The sequence below is a fragment of the Oncorhynchus kisutch genome, linkage group LG12 (assembly GCF_002021735.2).
Source record: "Oncorhynchus kisutch isolate 150728-3 linkage group LG12, Okis_V2, whole genome shotgun sequence".
Taxonomy (NCBI): domain Eukaryota; kingdom Metazoa; phylum Chordata; class Actinopteri; order Salmoniformes; family Salmonidae; genus Oncorhynchus; species Oncorhynchus kisutch.
The window spans coordinates 21,246,350-21,272,428 of record NC_034185.2 but is presented as its reverse complement, the minus strand read 5'-3'; the positions used below and the strand labels follow the sequence as shown (position 1 = coordinate 21,272,428).

The window sequence follows — 26,079 nt, the reverse complement described above, 5'->3', positions numbered from 1 at the left end:
CCCTGCAACTTTAACGCCTCCCCTTTTCTTTTCATGAGACACATCTATGATTCCCCCCTCCAGTAAACAGGTGGAACATAGTGGAACTCGTGTACCACTCTCTGTGAATTAAATAGTGGTGATAAGTGACAATGTCCTTGTGGATGGGTCACAAAGAATATTCAGTTCTTACTGAATGCATTTCTTGGAGCTACTATTCCATAGGCAACATAATCATTAAATTCAGGTTAATCAACAATTTAATGCAACAGAAATTCAACTGGACACACTTTATGTTCCGTTGGAGAGAAAAATACGCATGCAACCTAAGCGGTTATAGCGCTTTGCCGACATTAGGGGGAGCCTGCAGTCGATCTCAGAGCACCTAGTCTGAGCAGAGCTGTTTGAATAGGGGACAATACTGACGTCATGGACTTTCTTTCCACTCACGGAGAAACAAAGTAGGCTGTCCGCGAGAGTGAAGCGGTGAGAATGGAGCGCTGGAATCCACAGGAATAATTCGCGTCTCGAACTGCTTTAAAACTTTAAAAACTCTGTAAACAAACATGGATACGTGTAGACTTGGCTTCATACTACTCTACTTTTCAATTCTAAGTGTTGGTGCTCAATTCACGGCAGGTAAGGATCTTTAAACCTTTCTGTGAAAAACTATAGACGCGGAGCAGAAGAAAGTTGGTGGTAATGTTTGAGTTGCAGTAATTTAAATCAAGGTGTGCGTTGTTACATTTTGTTGATCCGGAAAAAAAGTGATATGCAAAATATACCTTTGCAAATTATGTTAATCTTTCTGAGAATGTTTCCCGAATCAATACTTCTAAATCGGGTCCGATTCCTGCCGTGGCTTTATTGCAGGGAGACTAATAGAGAGCACATTTGCGTTCAAAATATACGGTTACGTCCCCGAATGTTGACTGGTCCTTGAACGAAAGTATTTGAGTCCATCCTTTCGTGGTTGCATGCATCCGAATGTAGCATATTTGAGAAGTTCTCGGATCCATGATTTCTGCTTGATCACGACATTGAATTGGTCTGTATGGACACTTCGATCATGTTACCTGAAATATGGCATGGTATGGTTGTACAGTAATGAGCAACAATAAAAACTGAGATGGAACCATACAATACAGAATTACAAACTTACTCTCGGGTTTGCATTTATTTTTGTATTCCTCGCAATGCTTTTCACCTTCAGTTACAACACTTTCATCTAAATTGACAAAACTGTTGTTCTTCAATAAGTTCAAATAAACCACCAGTTTTAATGGTTAAACCACTCATTCAAACGACGTTTTTCTTGTCTTCTAATGTATACGCATACTACTAGACTATTTGGAATGGTCAAACATATTTATTTATTCTCTTGTGTAAATGAAATCCGATACTGTTGACGTCTCCTCTCATACCCTGTCCCAGGGGCCTTGGAAAAAACAGCAGGAGAGGGAGTTCTGTTGTCTATAAACATTTAAATAGCTAATTCCAACGAAACCTGTGAAATGCTATCTGTCATTTTAAATATATGTAAATTCAATTTCCTCGAAGTCCCAATAATAATTGATCACTCATTTGCATTGCAATCCGTCTCTTTTAGTTTTGAAAGAATTAGCACGTTTTTGAAATAATGGTATCATATTTCAATAATGGTATCATCACTGTATGTCTAATAAATGACTGTGTTCATGAAAATAACTAAAACATTTAAAAATGTATTTCCCTGAGCCTCCTTTTGCCATAAAAAAAAATGAAGCTCAGTCTGATCTTGTTGGCCTGTTATTACATATTTTTATTTATTTACTTACACAGCCCTGATTGGCAGATAGGATCATCTAAGAGCCTACCTGCTTACACCTTCATAGTAGGAAGATACATATGCAAATACAAGATGACTAGTCATGATTAACTAGATCTGATTGTGAGGTCATGATCTGGGCCAAAAACTCCATTCCACCTAAACAGCCCTTACACAAAATTCCAGGATTTTTTCCCCAAACAGCCCTTACACAAAAATGGGGATTTTAATAATCATTTTCACAATTTCAGAGTGTTATTTTGACCTCATAGAGTGGAAGGGGCGGCAGGTAACCTAGTGGTTAGAGCATTGGGCAAGTAACCGAAAGGTTGCTGGATCGAATCCCTGAGCTGAAAATGTAAAAATCTGTCGTTCACACCTGAACAACGCAGTTAACCCACTGTTCCCCGGTAGGCCGTCATTGTAAATGAGAATTTGTTCTTAACTGACTTGCCTAGTTAAATAAAAAAGTATCATAAAGTGAAACTGTAAAATCTCATGCACTGCCCCTTTAAGAATTTGTTCAGATATTTATCCCATAATCATTAGCCACTGCCTCTATTCCCTTTTTTATTGCTGATTAACAGAGGCCCTCCATAAGTCTTTCTCTACAAAGCGCATACACACATTCTTTACCTGCATCATCAGATTAATTCACCACAGGGGGGGGGGGGGTACAGCTGTTTTTATTCATCAGAAAGTCTTAACCATAGATTAATACATTAGAGTAATCAAAAAAATAGGATGGCAAATTGCACATTTTGGAGATTGATTTGTAAATTATGTGATTATGCTGGCGTTATTAGGAAATGAGCGAGAAGATCATTTTACATTTCATAAACCAATGCTGCTCTGCGATGAAAAGACACAAATCGGTGTGCTAATCCACTTATATATTTTCTGTTGCTTCCATCTGGCCGCAGCGCAAATGGGACAACCAGTGAAGGGTGAGTTACTGAGCTGTGCTATCATTCGACAGGAGCCCCTGTCCTGATTCAATGTGACCTGATGACTCCTGGCTGTTGTACTATGCCACCTTGAATGCGCAATATGGTCTCTGTGCAGCTGTCTTGCTGTAGCTCTGTTAATGGCCCTCTCTCCAGAAAAGGCTAGTTCTGCTCTCACAAGATTTGGGACAATAAACCACTGCATGTAAGAGGTTAACTCGATTCTTTCTTGTAAAATAGACACTTTGCTTTGCTGGCTACAGTTCACATGAAGTTGGCCAAATAGCACACATTCATTTAGTTGTGATGTGTGTGTGCAATAACATGAAATAACTTCAGTTGTTACAGAGTCTTTTTAAATGATATTGATCTGCAGTTACCATTTAGTATTTGCTTTGTAATATCTCTGTGGTTGCCTAAGTAACAGAGTAGCAAACTAATTTATTTGCTCACCTATCAGAGAATCAGGTGTGAATGACTCTTGGGAGAGATGGCCATTAATCAAAAGGTAGACGCTGCAGGAGAGGAACAGCTGTTACTGGGTGAGATGTATTCAAAATGGACCCCTAATTAGAAGAACACTATTCAGGCTTTCATATGGTCAGTCAGTACTAACAAGAACAAGCCTAACCTCAGTCTTATTGGTTGATCTGACAAACAATGAATTGTAATGCTTTTATTTCCAGTACCTTTGTCTTTGTTCTTTGTGCACAGGAGAGTGAGTATTTTCAGTTGCTCCAAGGCCTAATGGGGTATCCTTCACTACATCTCAGCTTCCAGTTTTTCATGCACACAACTTTTCCCAAGAACATGTTTACTGCATGCTTTGTCCAGTGTTTCCCACCTTGGTCTGGTTTAAAAAAGGCAACATGGTTTCATAAAACGACCATGCCCCCTCAGTAAAACATAGGTCATGGTAGACCATGGTCAAGTGAGTGAGGCAATACAGAGGAACATCTACCCCTTTCTGTTCAATAACAATAAGACTCCTCTGCTGACGACTCAGAGCAGCACAAGGAGTCTTATATCTTAGTTTTATTAGACTACAGGTTAGGCGACAGTGAGAGAAGTTGCTTATCTTAGCACCTGCGAGAGAAATGTATGTATTTTTTATGTGTAGCCTCAACAAAATCTATTTGCAGCATGCAGCCAGGTATTGTTCCCTTCATTTTCTGAAGCTTTAGATTATGCATGGTGAATCAATACCTGACAAAATGTGTCAAGTGATTTTGCAACGGTATGGATTTTAAATGTAGTTTTCCTCAAAATCAGCAGCCTCTGTATCATTTCTCTTATTTATTTATTCAGACTTGCACTTGTAAATGTTTTGTCAGCATGTTATTCATCTGCCAGTTTTTCTTGGGATTACAAATTAATAAGCAAGTTTGTTCTTGTTTTAAACCCGACAGTTGTGTTAAACACAGGCCTACCACCTTGAATAACGCATCCAATGACCCTTTTACCATACAGCATCAAATGTCTGTGGTTTTTCCAAGGCCCTGGGCTCTAAGTGTTTATTTGGCCCCAGGAGGTGCCCACTCAGACCGATATATTCTGAACCGGACTAATAGGAGATTTTCATTCCTGTTCAGGCTAGAGGTCGACCGATTAATCGGAATGGCCGATTAATTAGGGCCGATTTCAAGTTTTCATAACAATCGGAAATCGGTGTTTTTGGGCGCCAATTTGCCGATTTTAATTTAACATTTTATTTAAAAAAATAAAATAACATTTGTTACACCTTTTATTCAACTAGGCAAGTCAGTTAAGAACACATTCTTATTTTCAATGACGGCTTAGGAACGGTGGGTTAACTGCCTCGTTCAGGGGCAGAATGACAGATTTTCATCTTGTCAGCTTGGGGGATCCAATCTTGCAACCTTACAGTTAACTAGTCCAACGCAATAACGACCTGCCTCTCTCTCGTTGCAATCCACAAGGAGACTGCCTGTTACGCAAATGCAGTAAGCCAAGGTAAGTTGCTAGCTAGCATTAACCTTATCTTATACAAAACAATCAATCATAATCACTAGTTAACTACGCATGGTTGATGATATTACTAGATATTATCTAGCGTGTCCTGCGTTGCATTTAGTCTGATTGAGCATACAAGCATACAAGTATCTAAGTATCTGACTGAGCGGTGGTAGGCAGAAGCAGGCGCTTAAACATTCATTCAAACAGCACTTTTGTGCGTTTTGCCAGCAGCTCTTCGTTGTGCATCAAGCATTGCTCTGTTTGTGACTTCAAGCCTATCAACTCCCGAGATGAGGCTGGTGTAACCAAAGTGAAATGGCTAGCTAGTTAGCTCGCGCTAATAGCGTTTCAAACATCACTCGCTCTGAGCCTTGCAGTGGTTGTTTCCCTTGCTCTGCATGGGTAACGCTGCTTCGATGGTGGCTGTTGTCGTTGTGTTGCTGGTTCAAACCCAGGGAGGAGCGAGGATAGGGACGGAAGCTATACTGTTAGACTGGCAATTGCCTATAAGAACATCCAATAGTCAAAGGTTAATGAAATACAATTGGTATAGAGGGAAATAGTCCTATAATTCCTATAATAACTACAACCTAAAACTTCTTACCTAATATTGAAGACTCTTGTTAAAAGGAACCACCAGCTTTCATATGTTCTCATGTTCTGAGCAAGGAAAATAAACGTTAGCTTTCTTACATGGCACATACTGCACTTTTACTTTCTTCTCCAACACTTTGTTTTTACATTATTTAAACCAAATTGAACATGTTTCATTATTTACTTGAGGCTAAATTGATTTTATTGATGTAATATATTAAGTTAAAATAAGTTTTCATTCAGTATTGTTGTAATTGTCATTACAAATAGATTTTTTTTAAATCGGCCGAATAATCGGTATCGGCATGAAAAATCATAAGCGGTCGATCTCTAGTTCAGGCCCACTGCAACGCGGGCTCTAGGCCCTTTGTAACACGCAAGACAAGAAAGGCCTTGGGAGTTGCACTTGAAGCTCTGCATGGGAGCACAGTGATGGTGTGTGTCTGCTCTGAGCATGCATCATTCTCCTGTCTACTTGGTATTTGGGACATGGAGAGATGTTCTGCAATTGTTTGTGTTCCGGGCCCCGGTGAATGTCTCAGACCCCAGTTATCCCCAGTCTTTGTCATCACAGCATTTTGGAGATTAAATCCGTAATGGCATTTTTGGTGGTCTATTCTGATGCCTGCCCTTAAGCTTCTTTAGAAAGCTGACTGGACTTTTCCTAAGAGGAGAGTGGGAGAGAAAAAGAAACCTATGATAGATTACATTTTTGGTATTTTGGCTTTTTTTGTTCTGGTTGGAGTGTTTAAGGAAATCTAGTACTGCTACCGAGTCAATGTGCAAGGGTACAAGGTGGTTGAGGTGATATGTACATGTAGGTAGGGATAAAATGTATTAGGCATTCAGGATTGATAATAATTAGAGTAGCAGCAGCATGTGTGTGTGTGGCGTGAATGTGTGTGTGAGCGAATGTAGTCTGTGTGTGTTGGAGTATGTGTGAGTGTGTGGGAAGAGTTCAGTGAGTGTGTGTATAGAGCCGGTGAAAATAAAAAGGGGGTCAATGCAAGTAGTCAGGGTAGCCATTTGATTAACTGTTCAGCAGTCTTGGGGTTAGAAGCTGTTCAGGAGCCTTTTGGACCTGCTACTGCTTGCCTTGCAGTAGCAGAGAGAACAGTCTATGACTTGGGTGGCTGGTGTCTTTGACAATTTTTAGGGCATTCCTCTGACACCGTCTGGTAAATAGGTTATTTAAAATATTCTTATAAGGGAGCCAAAATCTACAACGTCCACTTTACTTTTAGTGAGACTAGGCAACAAAGATGGTACTCCAAATATGGCTATTAGAGGACAAGGCTGCAGGTCAATGTCTAGAATTTTATTTTAAAAATAGGATGACAAATACTCAGATAAAATAAATGAGTGTGGTCTGCCAGAGTGAATGAACATCTATCACATGTCATTCGTGTTTGGGAGGAATTTACTACTTTTTTTGGGGTGTGGTGAATTCTGTGCAAGACTTTGAACTGAATTAAACTTAAATGAGCACATGAGAATGTGGAGTTAACCCTAAGAAGGCCCTCCTCTTACCAATCATCTGCAAGGTCAAGTTCAAGTTCACTACCCTAGTCTGTCTTGATTTTGTTTATTGGAGCGGGTTCAGGGGACAGCATAATGTCATATAATCTAGAAATCAGGCCTTGCCAACTCTCCGGTTGGGACAAAATCTCCTCTAGCAATGTCTTGGGAGGTAGTTGAGGAAAGGTGGGAAAATGAGAACGAACAAAGTTACGGGCTTGAAAATAGCAGAAAATAATAGAATGAGCCAGATTAGATTTAGCTACGAGATCATTAAAACTGACAAACTTCCCATCTAAAAATAAATCTTTGAAACAAACAAAACCTCTCTCACACCACAAAATAAAAGCCCAGTCAAGTTTGGAGGGTAAAAATAGGTGGTTGTTACAGATAGGGCTTAGAAGAGAAGGGGCAGAAAGTCTAAAATGTTGACGAAATTCTCTCAAGATCTTCAGAGTAGAGCGCACAATGGGGTTTCCAGTAAATGATGGTGATAATTTTAAGGCCAAGGAAAGCAGTTCTTTTTTGCAAGAGCAAAAAGTAGCGGGGACATATGGCACCCTTGACGGGTCCCTCTGGAGAGGGGGAAGTATTTTGAATGTTGAGAGTTAGTGTGAATAGAGCAGACGTATCCATGCAGACGAGCCCCCACCTATCCACTTACGCAATGTGGTCGTTCATGCTCCTTCTTCAAAATAAAAGCCTGAAACTATGTCTAAAGGCTGTTGACCCATTAGGGAAGCCATAGAAAAAGGAATATGGTTGATATCCCTTTAAATGGGCAATAGGGATGCATAACAACAGAGGTTTCAAAAACAGGGGCACTTCCTGAATGTATTTTCCTCAGGTTTTAGCCTGCAATATCAGTGATAGTACAACACCCTTCAAAAAATAAAAAAGGGAAAAATACAAATCCTAAACTTGTCACTATGAACGAGATGAGCAGCAGGAATTCTCTCTTGCATTCGTTGATTACCCTACATGTGCAGTAAGGTCAAACCGACCTTGGAAAGACATATGCCCTTGATATTAAAGAATTAAATATGCCAATAGGCAAGTGTACATTTTGGGTTTCGGTCACACTTTAAACAACGAGTATGAACTTCAGCTTCAGTGGAAAAATGTTAACAGCGATTGGTGGCATTTGAATGGCCATAAAGTTAATGTAGTCCACTAGGTGTTGCCACAGGGCTGAGTAATGACAAACGTTTTAAATCAACCAGTAGGCTATGAAAAGGGTCTGACCCTGTATTGGTAAATTGTTAAACGTCGTTAGGAGGAAACAATTCAATCAAAGTATACAAATGTATACAAACTAGCATTATACAAACGTATACAAACTAGCATTTTGGATAAGTACAATTAAGCAAACAAACCATGGGTCTAAACTCTTCAGCTAGTGAAACAATTAAACAAGAGTACAATTTGGAAGAGAGGAGTGATAGTATTAGACTCCAATGTCGTAGCGGAGTCCAAGATAAAGTGAATGTAACTCAGGACCTGTCAGTGACCAACATCACCAATCATGGCCAACATAAACCACGGTATTTCAGAGTGTCTAAAATGCAAATGAATTACTTGAAAAATCATACAATGTGATTTTCTAGATTTTTGTTTTAGATTCCGTCTATCACAGTTGAAGTGTACATATGATAAAAATTACAGGCCTCTACATGCTTTGTAAGTAGGAAAACCTGCAAAATCGGCAGTTTATCAAATACATGTTCTCCCCACTGTATATATACACTGCTCAAATAAATAAATAAAGGGGACACTAAAATAACACATCCTAGATCTGAATGAATTAAATATTCTTATTAAATACTTTTTTCTTTACATAGTTGAATGTGCTGACAACAAAATCACACAAATTATCAATGGAAATCAAATTTATCAACCCATGGAGGTCTGGATTTGGAGTCACACTCAAAATTAAAGTGGAAAACCACACTACAGGCTGATCCAACTTTGATGTAATGTCCTTAAAGCAAGTCAAAAAGGCACAGTAGTGTGTGATGCCTCCACGTGCCTGTATGACCTTCCTACAACGCCTGGGCATGCTCCTGGTGAGGTGGCGGATGGTCTCCTGAGGGATCTCCTCCCAGACCTGGACTAAAGCATCCGCCAACTCCTGGACAGTCTGTGGTGCAACGTGACGTTGGTGGATGGAGCGAGACATGATGTCCCAGATGTGCTCAATTGGATTCAGGTCTGGGGAACAGGCGGGCCAGTCCATAGCATCAATGCCTTCCTGCTGCAGGAACTGCTGACACACTCCAGCCACATGAGGTCTAGCATTGTCTTGCATTAGGAGGAACCCAGGGCCAACCGCACCAGCATATAGTCTCACAAGGGGTCTGAGGATCTCATCTCGGTACCTAATGGCAGTCAGGCTACCTCTGGCGAGCACATGGAGGGCTGTGCGGCCCCCCCCAAAGAAATTCCACCCCACACAATGACTGACCCACCGGTCATGCTGGAAGATGTTGCAGGCAGCAGAACGTTCTCCACGGCGTCTCCAGACTCTGTCACGTCTGTCACATGTGCTCAGTGTGAACCTGCTTTCATCTGTGAAGAGCACAGGGCGCCAGTGGCGAATTTGCCAATCTTGGTGTTCTCTGGCAAATGCCAAACGTCCTGCACGGTGTTGGGCTGTAAGCACAACCCCCACCTGTGGACGTCGGGCCCTCATACCATCCTCATGGAGTTTGGAGTTTCTGACCGTTTGAGCAGACACATGCACATTTGTGGCCTGCTGGAGGTCATTTTGCAGGGCTCTTGCGGTGCTCCTCCTGCTCCTCCTTACACAAAGGCGGAGGTAGCGGTCCTGCTGCTGGTTTGTTGCCCTTCTACGGCCTCCTCCACGTCTCCTGATGTACTGGCCTGTCTCCTGGTAGCGCCTCCATGCTCTGGACACTACGCTGACAGACACAGCAAACCTTCTTGCCACAGCTCGCATTGATGTGCCATCCTGGATGAGCTGCACTACCTTGTGTGGGTTGTAGACTCCGTCTCATGCTACCACTAGAGTGAAAGCACCGCCAGCATTCAAAAGTGACCAAAACATCAGCCAGGAAGCATAGGAACTGAGAAGTGGTCTGTGGTCACCACCTGCAGAAGCACTCCTTTATTGGGGGTGTCTTGCTAATTGCCTATAATTTCCACCTGTTGTCTATTCCATTTGCACAACAGTATGTGAAATGTATTGTCAATCAGTGTTGCTTCCTAAGTGGACAGTTTGATTTCACAGAAGTGTGATTGACTTGGAGTTACATTGTGTTGTTTAAGTGTTCCCTTTATTTTTTTGAGCAGTGTATATATATGCCCATCGTCTAAAATGTGGCATTTAGTGGGGCGAACAACAAAATGCTTCGCAGTTGACGAATTAATTCAAATGCTTATAGCTAAAGTGTATGAGAGTATTTTTGGCAGTGTGGAAAAGAAGGTCCAATAATTGACTGTGATCAGATTACTTTATAGTCATTTGGAGATATCGAATTACTGAATATGACCTACATACAAACTCAGTACCTCAGATTGCAAATGCTCATTCCTATTGAATGCCATGCCGTCTGCTCCTTGTGAATGACTTTTCTTTCTGTAGACATGTCTGTAGTTAATGGTTGAGTGTGTGTAGTCGACATGCTGCTACAGCGTGGAGCTGCAGTGTGTGTGATTGACACACAGTGATCTACCCCACCACCACTTCCGTCCTCCTATCTGTCTCTCAGGTGGAGTCAAATTTCCATAAATCAATCAACCAGCAGTCTGAATATCATCTGCCTTTAACTGCTCTATACCTGGGTCTGAAACCTCCTGAGGAATGAAGTCTCAACGTCATATTAAAGTGGAATTTTCCCACAGCCAAAGCAGCTCAGGGCTGAAAACCGATAACGAAAGAAGACTGTTGCCTTTTCTGTCTGAGAGGCTTTATGTTTACCCCTCAGTACATGTCTGTCTGGCACTATACTCTTCTGGATTGTTTTACAAAGGTAAAGTTAACAGTACAAACCAATTGTAATTTAGGTAATTTATTATGTAACATTTGATGTTTGACAGTTCTTCATCGTTATTTCCTCAATGTATCATTATTTCCAAGAAAATAAATGGCATTGTTAATATACTTAATCTGTTTACTGTCATTTGTAAAACCAGACAACAGAGCTTTAAGCTACACATGATCCTCATGATCATTTTTGTTGTGTTAGTTGTTGAATTTAAAAGGGAGGCTTTTCAGGAAAGAGGATTTGGTTTTTAAGGCAGCGCAAATTAATGTTAATGATATAGATTTGAATCATAACCCCTGTGGCCCCTCCCACCTCCCCCAGTCTTTTTAATGTGTTGATGTTAAGCAGACCCCCCCCCCCCAGGACACCCCCAGCACTTTCCTTACCCACACACGTACTTATGGAGCATTGCCTAGATTACCCCGCTCACCCACTCATAGCTGTATACAGAAAGTCATTTTTTATGTACTTTTTCAAGTTTTGCCTCAAGGCAAATGTTATGATAGGTCTTGGTAAATGATGTGCACAGTTAATCAGCAGCAGTAAACTGGACAGGGAAGAATGTGCTCTTGATGTAGAATAAGTTAAGATAGTCTGCCTTTGTATATCTTGGTGAGTTATGTCCAGAAGAGATATGCTTACTGTATGAATAACAGAGCCCATGGGATGTTTGTGTCCTAGGCCTCAGTTTATTTTTCCCCCTTTTGTGATGTATATATGACGACGTTCGAGAAAAGTAGTGCCCCCACACTTCTCTCCATGCAACTCCTAAAAGGCCCCCAACTGATTCCAGTATTTGTTTTCCCAAGGTCCACTCAGGACTCCCCCCCCCCACCCATCCACATGTGGTTTAGGTTAACCAGCTCTGTGGGTTTGAACTGAAATTAACAGGGTCATTTGGGTAAAGCCAGCCATTTTGAAGGACGGAACACTGTATATTTCTGGGATAGACTAACCTTTATTCTGGAGACATGACAACTTGATTGTAGATACACAAACGGGGGGAAATAGTGGTTCCTAGCCCATACATGTACATTCTCCTCATCTGACATAACATGGGGCTGAATTTGAAGCTGTCAGACGCAGCTTGGCTTAAAGCCTCATTAGTATTCTGAATGGAGGTGCGGGTGCTGGAAGTTCATCCCTTGTTTGTCAGTGACATCATTTATATCCAGCTGAGAACTTTGAAAGGGTCAAGGTAACCCAGCAGGTTAACATTATCTCATGGCAGTCCATCTCTAATGAAGAAATGTGAACATCTACAGCAGCCTAGAGATGAGGGTTAAATAGCTGTGATTCTGCTGCTTGGGAGAAGCCCAATCGGATTACCCAATCAGAATTATGTCGCTTGGAAAACAATGGCTTTGCCACGCTTAATGCAATGTTTCAAAGGTAGCTCAAACTGTGTGTGTTGATGATGATGGAATAAAAAATGATTATTTTCACAGCTCTATTTGAAATATAATCCTGAAAGCAGTGTAATTTTTTCTAGCTCTGTTTGTATGTTAATTCATGAAAGCCTTTTCCAATGGGGTGTTTCTTCTCCATGGATAACATTGGACTGTTGTTTCTCCTACCCCTCCTAAAGGCTGAAAACAGGCAACAGAGGAGCTGAGAAGCAGAGAAGGGAATATTTCATGTATATTGTTTCAATCCAGCATACCTCTTTGTGGATTGCCAATTCAGCAATCTTTTTGACCTTGCTCCTTTGTTCTGTGTGTGGAAATAGGAACATTTTTACTTTCAAGGCATTCCAAGTCATCTTTTAAAAAACAACACAGTTTTTAGGTATTTCTCAGAGGCTGTCTTTATCCTTGTTTTTGTCTGTGAGAGTTTGTCTTCTCTGTCAGGGTCTTTTATTAAGAGGTTAAAACAATTGTGCAGAAAAAAATCTGAGGTAGAGAAATGGAAAGCATCAAACTGTTTTAAGAAGGTGATAAATTAGAGCAAAGTTCAGAGAAGTAATACTTCAGGGTCCTGGCATTTCTGTGCCTGGGCCTCCACTCTCCATTAACATTGGCCCACATTTAACCTCGGAGTGTCATTAGGAAAATCACTCACCATTCACTGACTTGCCCTCCTCAGAGTACTTTTACACTCGATTAATCAGGAAATTGGCCTCTTCCTTTTCTCATTCTCTGTCTGGGCAACGTCAAGCTTGAAGGTAAGGTTTGTTGCTCAAACTATTGTTTGCGCCAGTTTGAGTTGTGTCAAGCACATAAAACAAATGCCAAGAAAAGTCCAAAGTGAGCCAATGCTTTTCTAACGTCATTGCTGGTTCAAAATGTTTACTTGTCACGGAGCTTAAAACTGAAAACCACTAATGCTTGACATACAGTGCATTCTGAAAGTATTCGACCCCTTGACTTTTTCCAGATGTTATGTTACAGCCTTATTCTTAAATAGATTAAATACATTTTCTTCCTCATCAATATGCACACAAAGTAAAAAATTATTTTATGAAATTTTTGCAAATTTCTAAGAAAATTACTGAAATGTCACATTTACATAAATATTCAAACCCTTTACTCAGGTACTTTTGCTGAAGCACATCAACAGCGATTACAGCCTTGAGTCTTCTTCGAACTTGAGCTCAGGTGCATCCTGTTTCCATTGATCATCCTTGAGATGTTTCTACACCTTGATTGGAGTCCACCTGTGGTAAATTAAATTTATTGGACATGATTTAGAAAGGCACAAACCTGTCTATATAAGGTCCCACTGTTGACAGTGCATGTCAGAGCAAAAACCAGCTCATGAAGTCGAAGGAATTGTCCTAGAGCTCCGAGACAGGATTGTGTCATGGAACAGTTCCTGGGAAGAGTACCATAACATTTCTGAAGCATTGAAGTTCCCCAAGAACACAGTGGCCTCAATCATTCTTAAATGGAAGAAGTTTGGAACCACCAAGACTCGTCCTAGAGTTGGCCGCCTGGCCAAACTAAGGAATCGGGGGAGAAGGGCCTTGGTCAGGGAGGTGACCAAGAACCCGATGGTCACTGATAGAGCTCCAGAGTTCCTCTGTGGAGATGGGAGAACCTTCCAAATCAAATGTATTTATAAAGCCCTTCGTACATCAGCTGATATCTCAAAGTGCTGTCCAGAAACACAGCCTAAAACCCCAAACAGCAAGCAATGCAGGTGTAGAAGCACGGTGGCTAGGAAAAACTCCCTAGAAAGGCCAAAACCTAGGAAGAAACCTAGAGAGGAACCAGGCTATGAGGGGTGGCCAGTCCTCTTCTAGCTGTGCCGGGTGGAGATTATAACAGAACATGGCCAAGATGTTCAAATGTTCATAAATCACCAGCATGGTCAAATAATAATAATCACAGTAGTTGTCAAGGGTGCAGCAAGTCAGCACCTCAGGAGTAAATGTCAGTTGGCTATTCATAGCCGATCATTAAGAGTATCTCTACCGCTGCTGCTGTCTCTAGAGAGTTGAAAACAGCAGGTCTGGGACAGGTAGCACGTCCGGTGAACAGGTCAGGATTCCATAGCCGCAGGCAGAACAGTTGAAACTGGAGCAGCAGCATGGCCAGGTGGACTGGGGACAGCAAGGAGTCATCATGCCAGGTAGTCCTGAGGCATGGTCCTAGGGCTCAGGTCCTCAGAGAGAAAGAGAGGATTAAGTGCACTTCCTAAAGGACAACCATCTCTGCAGCACTCCACTAATCAGGCCTTTTATGGTAGAATGGCCAGATGAAGCCACTCCTCAGTAAAAGGCACAGGACAGCCCACTTTGAGTTTTCCAAAAGGCACCTAAAGGACTCTCAGACCATGAGAAACAAGATTCTCTGGTTTGATGAAACCAGATTTAACTCCTTGGCCTGAGGGCCAAGTGTCATGTCTGGAGGAAACGTGGCACCATCCCTACAGTGAAGCATCATTGCTGAAAACCTGCTCTAGAGCGCTCAGGACCTCAGACTGGAGCAAAGGTTCACCTTCCAACAGGACAACGACCCTAAGCACATAGCCAAGACAGCGCAGGACCGTCTTCAGGATAAGTTTCTGAATGTCCTTGAGTGGCCCAGCCAGAACCTGATCGAACATCGGTGGAGAGACCTGAAAAGAGCTGTGCAGCGACACTCCCCATCCAACCTGACAAAGCTTGAGAGGATCTGCAGAGAAGAATGGCTGAAACTCCCCAAATACAGGTGTGCCAAGCTTGTAGCATCATACCCAAGAAGATTTGAGGCTGTAAAAGCTGCATCAACAAAGTACTGATTAAAGGGTCTGAATACTTATGTAAATATGCTATTTCAGTTTTTTTCTAAAAACCTGTTTTTGCTTTGTCATTTTTGCTTTGTCATGGGATATTGTTTGTACATTGAGGGGAAAAAACACAATTTAATCCATTTTAGAATAAGGATGTAATGTAACAAAATGTGGAAAAAGTCAAGGGTTCTGAATGAACTCCATGTAAGTGGATGCGGCAGAGGACTTTGGTGACAGATTAAACTCTTTCTCAGATCCTTTGCAAGTAGCTTGGTTTTGGATGCCACCTGAACCTGCCAGTGCTGTGATCATATTGGGTCTTTGATGTGAGCACATGGTTTAGTCAGTCTCTCCTCTCCTCAGAAACAGGACATGGTTCAGGATACAAGATCACAGTTGTCCTCTCAGTGAAGTAGATTAGCAGAAGTGTTGGGGAATTATGATGAATCGAACATAACTGAGGATCTTTACTCTGTAATCAGTTCCTCAATCCATCTTTGTCAAGACTTGGGAGTGATTTCAATGTTTTCTCTCCAATTGCTTTTTCATGCTAAGAAAACACTGTTTCCCTGTATGAACACATCATGGCAAGTTGCTTTTAGGGGGAGGGTGGTTTAAAACCCATTCCCTATCCATGCAGCTTATCAGGTCTTCCCAAAGTGTCCGTGTGCCTTCTTGGCTCTTGTCCACTTCTGTATGTTGTGGGCCAGAGTCACTCTGTGTCAATCGAAGGCGCACAGAACCAAGAACACTAATCTCTCCTTTGATAGAGAGGGGTTTGAGGGGAGGACTCTGTTGAACACTAAAATACTTTGCACCATAGGCTTGACATGGAAAATTACATTTTGTAGTTTTGTGTGTAGAATTTTACTTACTTCAGCTTTTTGTTCATCCTTATCAATACAAGTATTCCTATGATTCGTCCTTACCAACTCGTTCACCCAGAGCCTGTTGTTATGTGTGGGGGGTTTTAATCACACAAAGGAAACACTTTCATTTAATAAGACCCCCATTAATTTACCCATGTGCATGTCATGGTAGGCTTTTTTGAGTAGTTTGTGCCATGTTGTTTACAGTGATGCGTCTTGGCAGGTATTTAATTGTAAGACTGTGGACTCCCAGGCCTGACAGGCTGTCTTAATGAGGAGGCTGTCTGAACTGTGGGGATGATACGGGGTGACAGAGTCTTCCAGCGTGGAACCAGGGTGCATGCAGGGAAGTTGGAGGTCTGTTCTCGCGGCCCCTGTGTATGTGATCCTTCATATCCCCCGTCAGAAACTCTGTCAAGGGCGGTTAGCCCAGATCTCTTGATTGATTTCCCCCCTTTTCTCCTGCTTGATGTATCACCAAATTGTTTTAACTAGTGTGATGGAAAAGGCCTTTCTATCACCTTCCTGTAGGCAGAGGAAGTGATAAACCGAGATGGCTAAATCCTGACTTCCTCTCAAATATTTCCAGGTCTCTATTAATATTTGATTGCCACCTCAGCTGCAATGCGTAATTACAAATATCTTTGTATTGTGACATTTGACCCCCAGGTAGTTCTTTTTTTTTTTACTGGGCATACACTGCGGCACACAGTTTGCTCAAGGAAATTGTGTTAGTGATTGCCAACACGGAGCCAGAGGCAAATTCCAGGGAGTGCGGATGCCAGTTATGCTATCAAATGGCGATTTTTAACACAACATATATTTTCGCTCAAGTGGTTCAACTATTATAGACGGTGAAATGTCACTGTGGAAAAGTACGTTATTTGAAGCACATTGAAATATCTCAAAATAATGTCTGCCTTTACTTTGGTTTGGCCATTGTCAAAGTGTTACCTTTACAAAAACATTAAATTATATATGCTATCCAATTATATTTGTATTCAAACATAGAATGTGTTAATATTTAGCTCATTTACCTTTTTTAAATGTATTCTATATGTAATTCTATGACTGAGGCCAATGATCACTGTGGCTCTGTGTGTATGCAGGCAGCGATGGTAGTATACACAAGACACCCTTGTGTAAATCCCCCCAGCCAGCCTAGTGTGGCCCTGAATTTAAAGGCTAATCTAATAGACAGTGATGACTCTGTGTAAGTGGAGGGTCTGCTAGTGTTTCTGCCTCTGCTGCTTACTCACATATTTTGACAATTCGAAGCCCACAATGAATGTTAATTACCCTTAGTTTAACCTCTAACCTCCTGAAACGTCCACAGAATCTACAAAATGCCACATCTTACTTTGCGGAAAACGTCCGGTTGAATTGCTCTGTGGCTGAAGAGTGTTTTTGGAGATGTAGATTTTATTTAAATTAACTGTCCAGTGTTTCCAGATATCCATGAAATATGACCTATAATTAATTACAATATAAATTTAGTTTTCCTTACAAAAATGTAATTAAGTATGGTAAAAATGTGCTTTTTCTGTGTTGGAATGGTGAGGTCGTACCCCAACAACAGAATGGTGTGGGCATACCCCCCCCCCCCACCCCCCCACCTTCAATTTATACTTTGGTCACATACGAACATAGGATGAGTCAACAACATTATTTGGGTATGAGTTAACAGAATGTAAAAAAAAAAAGAAAAGGATTTTATTTTTATTTTAGCCCCATTTTCTCCCCAATTTTGTTCTTGTTTCATCGCTGCAACTCCCCAACGGGCTCGGGAGGTGAAGGTCAAGTCATGTGTCCTCCGAAACCTGACTTGCCAAACCACGCTTCTTAAAACATCTTTTGGCTGCAATCCCGTTACCGGGATGATATGACAACAGCCACTAAAAGTGCAGGGTGCCAAATTCAAAACAACAGAAATCTCATAATTAAAATTCCTCAAACATACAGCTATCTTCTACTGTTTTAAAGGTATTCTTGTTGTTAATCCCACCACAGTGTCCGATTTCAAATAGGATTTATGGCGAAAGCACCACAAACAATTATGTTAGGTCAGCACCTGGTCACAATAAAACAGCCATTTTTCCAGCCAAAGAGAGGAGTCACAAAAACCACAAATAGAGATAAAATGAATCACTAACCTTTGATGATCTTCATCAGATGACACTCATAGGACTTCATGTTACACAATACATGTATGTTTTGTTTGATAAAGTTCATATTTATATAAAAAAATCAGAGTTTACATTGGCGCGTTACATTCACTAGTTCCAAAAACAGCCAGTGATGTTGCATAGCCACATCAATTCAACAGAAATACTCATCATAAATGTAGATGATAATACAAGTTATACACATGGAATTATAGATATACCTCTCCTTAATGCAATCGCTGTGTCAGATTTCAAAAACACTTACTGAAAAAGCAAACCATGCAATAATCTGAGATGGCGCTCAGAACAATCAATTCAAAATAGCCGCCATGTTGTAGTCAACATAAACCATAAACTACTTGCTAAATATTCCCTTACCTTTGTTGATCTTCATCAGAATGCACTCCAAGGAATCCCAGGTCCACAATAAATGCTTGATTTGTTCGATAATGTCCGTTATGTCCAATTAGCTACTTTTGTTAGCGCGTTTGGTATACATATCCAAACGCTCGTTCTGGTCAGCGTTACGTCGGACAAAAACTTCAAAAAGTTATATTACAGGTCGAAGAAACATTTCAAACTAAGTACAGAATCAATCATTAGGATGTTTTTAACATTAATCTTCAATAAAGTTCCAACCGGAGTATTCCTTTTGTGTTTTCAGGAGCAATGGAACGCAGGTCGCTATGATGTGCAATGCGCATGACCAGAAAATGGCTGACTGCCAGACACCTGATTCATTCTGCTGTCATTCAGTCCCACACACAGTAGAAGCCACATTCAAATTTCTATAGACGGTTGACATCTAGTAGAAGCCCTAGGAAGTGCAACATCATTAATATCGCAAGCGGATTTCAATGGGAACTCAAATCAAATTTATTTATATAGCCCTTCGTACATCAGCTGATATCTCAAAGTGCTGTACAGAAACCCAGCCTAAAACCCCAAACAGCAAGCAATGCAGGTGTAGAAGCAAAAACTGTGTTGAGTACATACCAACCTCAGATTTCTCACTTCCTGTTTTGATTTCTCTTCAGGTTTTTGCCTGCCATATGAGTTCTGTTATACGCACAGACATCATTCAAACAGTTTTAGAAACTTCAGAGCGTTTTCTATCCAATACTAATAATAATATGCATATATTAGCAACTGAGACTGAGGAGCAGGCTGTTTACTTTGGGCACCTTATTCATCCAAGCTACTCAATACTGCCCCCCAGCCATAAGAAGTTAACACCCGCCAGCTTAACCTGGAAGCCAGCCGCACCAGTGTGCCGGAGGAAACACTGTTCAACTGACGACCAAGGTCAGCCTGCAAACGCCCAGCCCGCCACGAGTCGCTAGAGCATGATGAGCCAAGTAAAGCCTCCCCGACCAAACCCTCCCCTAACTCGGACGACGCTGGACCAATTGTGCACCGCACTATGGGACTCCTGATCACGGCTGGTTGTGACAGAGCCTGGGATCAAACCCAGGTCTGTAGTGACGCCTCTAGCACTGCGATGCCTTAGACCGCTGAACCATTCGGGAAACCCAGAATATTAACTTTTAAAAGTGAGAAACCCAAACCCAAAGTCATTTTGCAACTCAACCCTCATTCTGGTTTATTTTGCCTAACATGCCACACAAATGTAGACTTTTTTTAATAGTACCTATGCTCCAGACATCCATGTTGTAGTTTAATATATGTCATGGAGGTATGTGCATGCTCTGTCTGAGTATGAATACTTATTTTTAACACCAAGACAAAGTTTCTTGTTGAAAGTCAAATTGATTTGGCACTTGAGTGACACAGATGCGTTATTGGGGTCAATAGCCACCACTTTATCTCTAGGATCGCTGCAGATTCATGTGATGAAGTAGGAAAGAACATTTCATAGAGGTATTTCAGGGTAATGGCATTGCTCAGAGTATCCGTCTATAGCTGTATTGGACATTCTACACCCCCCCCCCCTCCCATTCCCACTGAAGTAATTGTGACAGGTGACACACTTAAACTTTGACACACATTTGCCCATGGTGTCACTGATGGAGAAAACAGAGTTGGGGGAGTTTGAATATTGTTTTTTTCAGATGAGTTGAATCATTAGCAGTCAGGATTCAAACATGTAGTCATAGCAATTGGACGATCTCTGACTGCGTGTTGCCTTCCGCCTTCCTGGCTATGTGCTGTCGTTAGCATGGCTGAACCTATGGCTGACAGTAGTCAATTACTCCGTGAAAATGAAGATGAATTGATGACGCAGGTCACTCACGCTGATTCACAGTGAAATCATCAATGCCGACTCATCAGATGCTGTTACCCAAATGAAAGGAGATCACAGGCTAATTGAAATGAAAGCAGTTAGTTAAAGTCCTAAAGTAGTTTTGTCAATGTTTTTTAAAATCAGGTTTACTGTTCTACTCTAGAGTTGATCTTGACAACACATTTTAATTCATAATTTGTTTTTATTCTGTTCGATTCTACCCATTACTGGATGGTCTTGAATATTAATGAACTTAACGGCAACTCTTTCGTGATGTTGCCGTGATTAGCATCACAGAGTAAAGGGCAGTCATTCAGTATATTCATGTATTGTTTATATCTGCCTGTTACAATACTCCTTTTTACTAATCTCATCATTAGTTAATTAAAACCACATATTGATGTTAAAGTACATCACTTTACGCACGATCCCTTTAAAACCTTTTATATGAGCTCACTGTTGTTTTTGTCGTAACATTGGCTGGCCAAATTTCATCGAGTGAGAGAGAATGCACAGAATGGCAGTTTTTGGAGCAACAGGCTTGGGGTCAGCACATGGGTGTGTGGATGTAGCATGTGGGAGTGCTCAGGGCTGGATGTGTTATTAGTCACAAGGAGGCAGATGGAGGTAATGTCTGTTCCATACAGCGCTATACCCCTCCTGTTGACTGAAGACCCACACTGTTTTGTGTTGGGTATCTCCCCATTTTAAAACCAGGATGAAAAGTCCTGCTGAGAACTAAGGTAATGCGATGGAGTGGTATGTGGGTCGGTCTGGTACTGCACTGATGCAAAACTGAGGGAGGAGGATCACTCAACTGTCTGGGTTCACTCAACTGCATCCCATGATGCTCTGTCAGGAAGTGTAGTGGGCATGAGTGTCCTCGCCACTCTGCCCTATAGTGTCAGTGCCTTGCTAGCCTAGGATATAGTCACAGTGATGCTGTGGTAGATAATCCAGGATTCTGTGATGTCAACCTTTTTTGCTAAATCAATAATTTCCTGCATATTATGCGAGGGCTTGCAAATTTGACCAATCACTGTACTATTTCCACATAAAACTGTCAAATCATTGACCTAAAACTGACCAATCACCGTGCTACAAAAAGAGGGATCGCAAATTCCACCGTTCACTGCATATTTACTGCATAATATAGACAAAATCATTGCATATTGCATTGTAAAATGTCAGAATTGACGCATCAGGCCTTGCTGTAGTTTTTGACATGTTTTAATGCCTCAGGTGCTATCATAAGTGTTGTTGTCTTATGGGTGTAGCCAGTGTCTGAATTGAACAGGTGAGGTTCTGGAGATAAGAAACCTATTAGTTGGCTTTGATGGGTGCCCTTATTAAGGTCACCTCCCATGGCTGTGGATCCACTGGCACGGTGGCATGGTGACACCAGTGGAGAGGGGGTGTGGGCCGAGGCTGTCACCTCAACGCGTCATCCTCCTGTGCAGATTTCAGTGGACATTATACCATCAGCCTGGCTCGGCATTGTTGATGCTCCCTTTTTGTGATTTATAGAGCCATACTGGAGAGGAGGCTTGTTATAAGGCCTGGGGTCACGTGTTTAAATGCAGATGGATCGAACCCTCTGTGCCTTGGTCACCATCACATAGACTCCTGCCATTTGAAGCCATTTGACTTACCATAACCGTTGTATTTTAGACAACTGGTTATGTTAATGGTATAAATTACAGAACAATAACATTTGCATAATTTTATCTGCAAAGTACAGTCTCTGATCCCTGAACTGAAGCATAGTCATAAATTCCTGTAATTTGATATTTTATATCAACATTATTTGAGGGTAAGAGGCAGCCGGTCTCCAGCCCGTCTCCGTGCCCTTCTCCATACACTGGCAGCTTGCCTGCCATCATGCCCGACTCGGTACTGTGCTGTCCAGTGGGTGATGTATGGTGTGGGGTGGCCATATGGGGCTGGGGCTGGAGGGTGGTGAACAGGGGGTCTAACCAGATGGCCCACAGCCCCCCCCCTCCCCAACTCCCAGAAGACGGACCGCAAATGGCATCTTCACTCTAATGACCCTGATGGCTTTACTTCACCAGAGGCACTTTCTCTGCCCCAGGATCTCTCCTCCAGGTGCCCATGCAGGAAATGGAATCAGATCCTACACTCATCATGTTAATCTGCATTTCTCCGCTTCACATGCAAAGTACAAGGGCATAATCGAAAAAAACGAAAGAGTACGTTTAAAAAATATATATATATTTTTTGCTCAGCCCATTGGTAACTGCTCGGCATCTGACCATAAGGCGCTACAGAGGGTAGTGCGTACAGCCCAGTGAATCACTGGGGCCAAGCTTCCTGCCATCCAGGATCTACAGTTGAAGTCGGAAGTTTACATACACTTAGGTTGGAGTCATTAAAACTCATTTTTCAACCACTCCACAAATTTCTTGTTAACAAACTATAGTTTTGGTAAGTCGGTTAGGACATCTACTTTGTGCATGACACAAGTCATTTTTCCAACAATTGTTTACAGACAGATTATTTCACTTATAACTCACAGTATCACAATTCCAGTGGGTCAGAGGTTTACATACACTAAGTTGACTGTGCCTTTAAACAGCTTGGAAAATTCCAGATAATTATGTCCTGGCTTTAGAAGCTTCTGATAGGCTAATTGACATAGTTTGAGTCAATTGGAGGTGTACCTGTGGATGTGTTTAAAGAACTATCTCCAAACTCAGTGCTTCTTTGTTTGACATCATGGGAAAATCTCAAGAAAGCAATTTCCAAATGCCTGAAGGTAACATGTTCATCTGTACAAACAATAGTACGCAAGTATAAACACCATGGGAGGACGCAGCCATCGTACCGCTTAGGAAGGAGACGCGTTCTGTCTCCTAGAGATGAACGTACTTTGGTGCGAAAAGTGCAAATCAATCCCAGAACAACAGCAAAGGACCCTGTGAAGATGCTGGAGGTAACAGGAAAATCCGCTCAGCAAGGAAGAAGCCACGGCTCCAAAACCACCATAAAAAAAGCCAGACTAAGGTTTGCAACTGCACATGGGGACAAAGATCGTACTTTTTGGAAAAATGTCCTCTGGTTAGATAGAAAAAATAGAACTGTTTGGCCATAATGTTAACATAACATCGTTATGTTTGGAGGAAAAAGGGGGAGGCTTGCAAGCCGAAGAACACCATCCCAACCGTTAAGCACGGGGTGGCAGCATCATGTTGTGGGGGTGCTTTGCTGCAGGGGGGACTGGTGCACTTCACAAAATAGATGGCAGCATGAGGATATAAAATTATGTGGATATATTTGAAGACATCAGTAAGGAAGTTAAAGCTTGGTCGCAAATGGGTCTTACAAACAGACAATGACCCCAAGCATACTTCCAAAGTAGTGGCAAAATGGCTTATGGACAACAAAGTCAAGGTGCTGGAGTGGCCATCACAAAGCCCTGATCTCAATCCCATAGAATATTTGTGGGCAGAACTGAAAAAGCGTGTGCGCTCAAGGAGGCCTACAAACCCGACTCAGTTACACCAGCTCTGTCAGGAGGAATGGGCCAAAATTAACCCAACTTATTGTGGGAAGCTTGTGGAAGGCTACACTAAGCCTTTGATCCAAGTTAAACAATTTAGAGGCAATGCTACCAAATACCAATTGAGTGTATGTAAACTTCTGACCCACTGGGAATGTGATGAAAGAAATAAACTATTAACTATTAACTCAACTATTATTCTGACATTTCAATTTCTTAAAATAAATTGGTGATCCTAACTGACCAAAGACAGGGAATTGTTACTAGGATTAAATGTCAGGAATTGTGAAAAACTGAGTTTAAATGTATTTGGCTAAGGTGTATTTAAACTTCCGACCTCAACTGTATATACTAGGCGGTGTCCGAGGAAAACCCACAAACTTGTCAGACTCCAGTCACCCAAGTCAGATTTTTTTCTCTGCTGCTGCACAGAAAGCGGTACCAGAGTGCCAAGTCTTAGACCAAAAGGCTCCTTGACAGCTTGTACCCCCAAGCCATAAGACTGCTGAACAATTAAAATGGCCACCGGATACTCGCTGTTTATTATCTATGCATAGTCATTGCACCACTACCTACATGTACAAATTACCTCGACTAAACTGTACCCCCGCACATTGACACGGTACCGGTACCCACTGTATATAGCCTCATTATTTTATTGTGTTACTTTTAAATCATGTTTTACTTTTGTTTATTTGGTAAATATTTTCTTAACCAATAGTGCAGTTCAAGAATGAGTTAAGGGCTTGTAAGTAATCATTTCACTGTAAGGTCTATACATGTTGTATTCGGCGCATGTGACAAATAAAGTTTGATTTGATTGAATAGAGTAAGAAGGAGTTGGTCTGAATATAGCTTACAAAGCATGGTGTAGCCAGGTGAGGGTGCAGGTGGTGTCTGAGAGAAAGGGAACATCTCTGTGGTTATTAGCGCATCACTGAATCAGGAGAAATTGAGGTCTCAACCTTTGGGGTTTTCTGTGGAAATGCTTGTGGTGGCGTTGACCAGCCATTATAGAGTACATCCTGCAGGTTGCCTGGTGGCTGAGTCCTGTGACAGCTTGATGTATTGATATCCAGCTCACCGAGAAACCATCATCACCACTGGCCTGGCACTGATGAGAGGTTGATGAGTGCAGTTGGACTTCATATAAGATCTAAGGATATCCATGTATTCTTTCAGCCAGCCGTGCTCCTCACAGTGAAGCAGCTAGCTCTTATTTTATTACTAAGAAAAACAATATACAGTACACTGTATTTGTGTCAGGCAAACCCAGACCTAGAGATGAATCTTGTGTGACTGCATTAGCTCAGCTGTTTCATGGCGGGCTGTTTTTTTAATGTGGTCAGCAGTCTTCTCCTCAAACTTTCAATAATTATATTTTTTGGAGAGTGCTTCCTTATATAGAATGTTAGGTGTGGAATGTACCAACCACCGGGACTAAAAATGATGGGACTGTTGCACTTCTTGACATTCCCACTTCATAATAGAAATATTTTGTAAGGCAACTAGAGTCTACAGTAATGCCCTAAAGCTATTTCCTCATTCAGAATACATTGTGTTCTAACAGTTAAATCACATAAATATTCTCTCCCTGTGTCCGCGGCCCATCACTTCTTTTAGATGGAAATGCCTCCAGTAAATGATCAAATTGTGTTATTTAATGACATTTCTACGTGTTTTTTCACAGAGATTCAGGCCATGTACAGTAAATGTTAAACACTCCGCTGACCTTATTTTAAAATGACTATTTCTATGGTTACAGTGAGAGGAGAGTAGAATACATTTGATCTATAATGAAATCAGGCTTCACTTTTTATGAAGAAATATATTTTATTCAGCCCAATGTGCTTCCTCACCTTATATAGAAATGCCCATTAGTAATCGGAAGGCTTTTCCGTTCTCAATAATATTGAGAGGTCCATTTCGACATGCAAGTGAATATTAACCAGTACTGTAGTGGTGTGTGTATAAACATCCTCTGTCTGAGAGGCATATTCAGAACAAGTCTCTATCTCAGACAACATCCCACGGTGCACTTGTTCCCGCTGAAATTGACACAGTGCCAATTAATTAACCAAGAGCACACTTTGAACAACGGAATTGTGTATGGAAAATAAGTGTATTAGGTGCCCTTAATTCTCAGCTTCCTAGTCCTCCTCTAGAGGAAAAAAAAACTTCATGCATGGCTGAGGCTGGACATTTTCTCCTCTGTGGACTGGACAATTATCCAAGG

At 41.5% G+C, this 26,079-nt stretch overlaps 1 protein-coding gene across 16 annotated transcripts in view; it reads left to right on the top strand.

Annotated features, from left to right (window-relative positions):
* The first annotated feature begins 431 nt into the window (after positions 1 to 431).
* LOC109900694 (receptor-type tyrosine-protein phosphatase kappa) overlaps positions 432 to 26,079 on the top strand; it is a 162,726-nt gene continuing 137,078 nt past the window's right edge. For 14 of the 16 annotated variants that reach the window (XM_031837097.1, XM_031837096.1, XM_031837092.1 and 11 more), the window contains exon 1: positions 433 to 618. In XM_031837097.1, the coding sequence (XP_031692957.1) occupies positions 546 to 618 (73 nt within the window). In that variant the 5' untranslated portion in view covers positions 433 to 545. Of the gene's footprint in view, positions 619 to 26,079 lie in introns of all 16 variants that reach the window. The other 2 variants (XM_031837085.1, XM_031837098.1) reach the window with 1 other exon arrangement.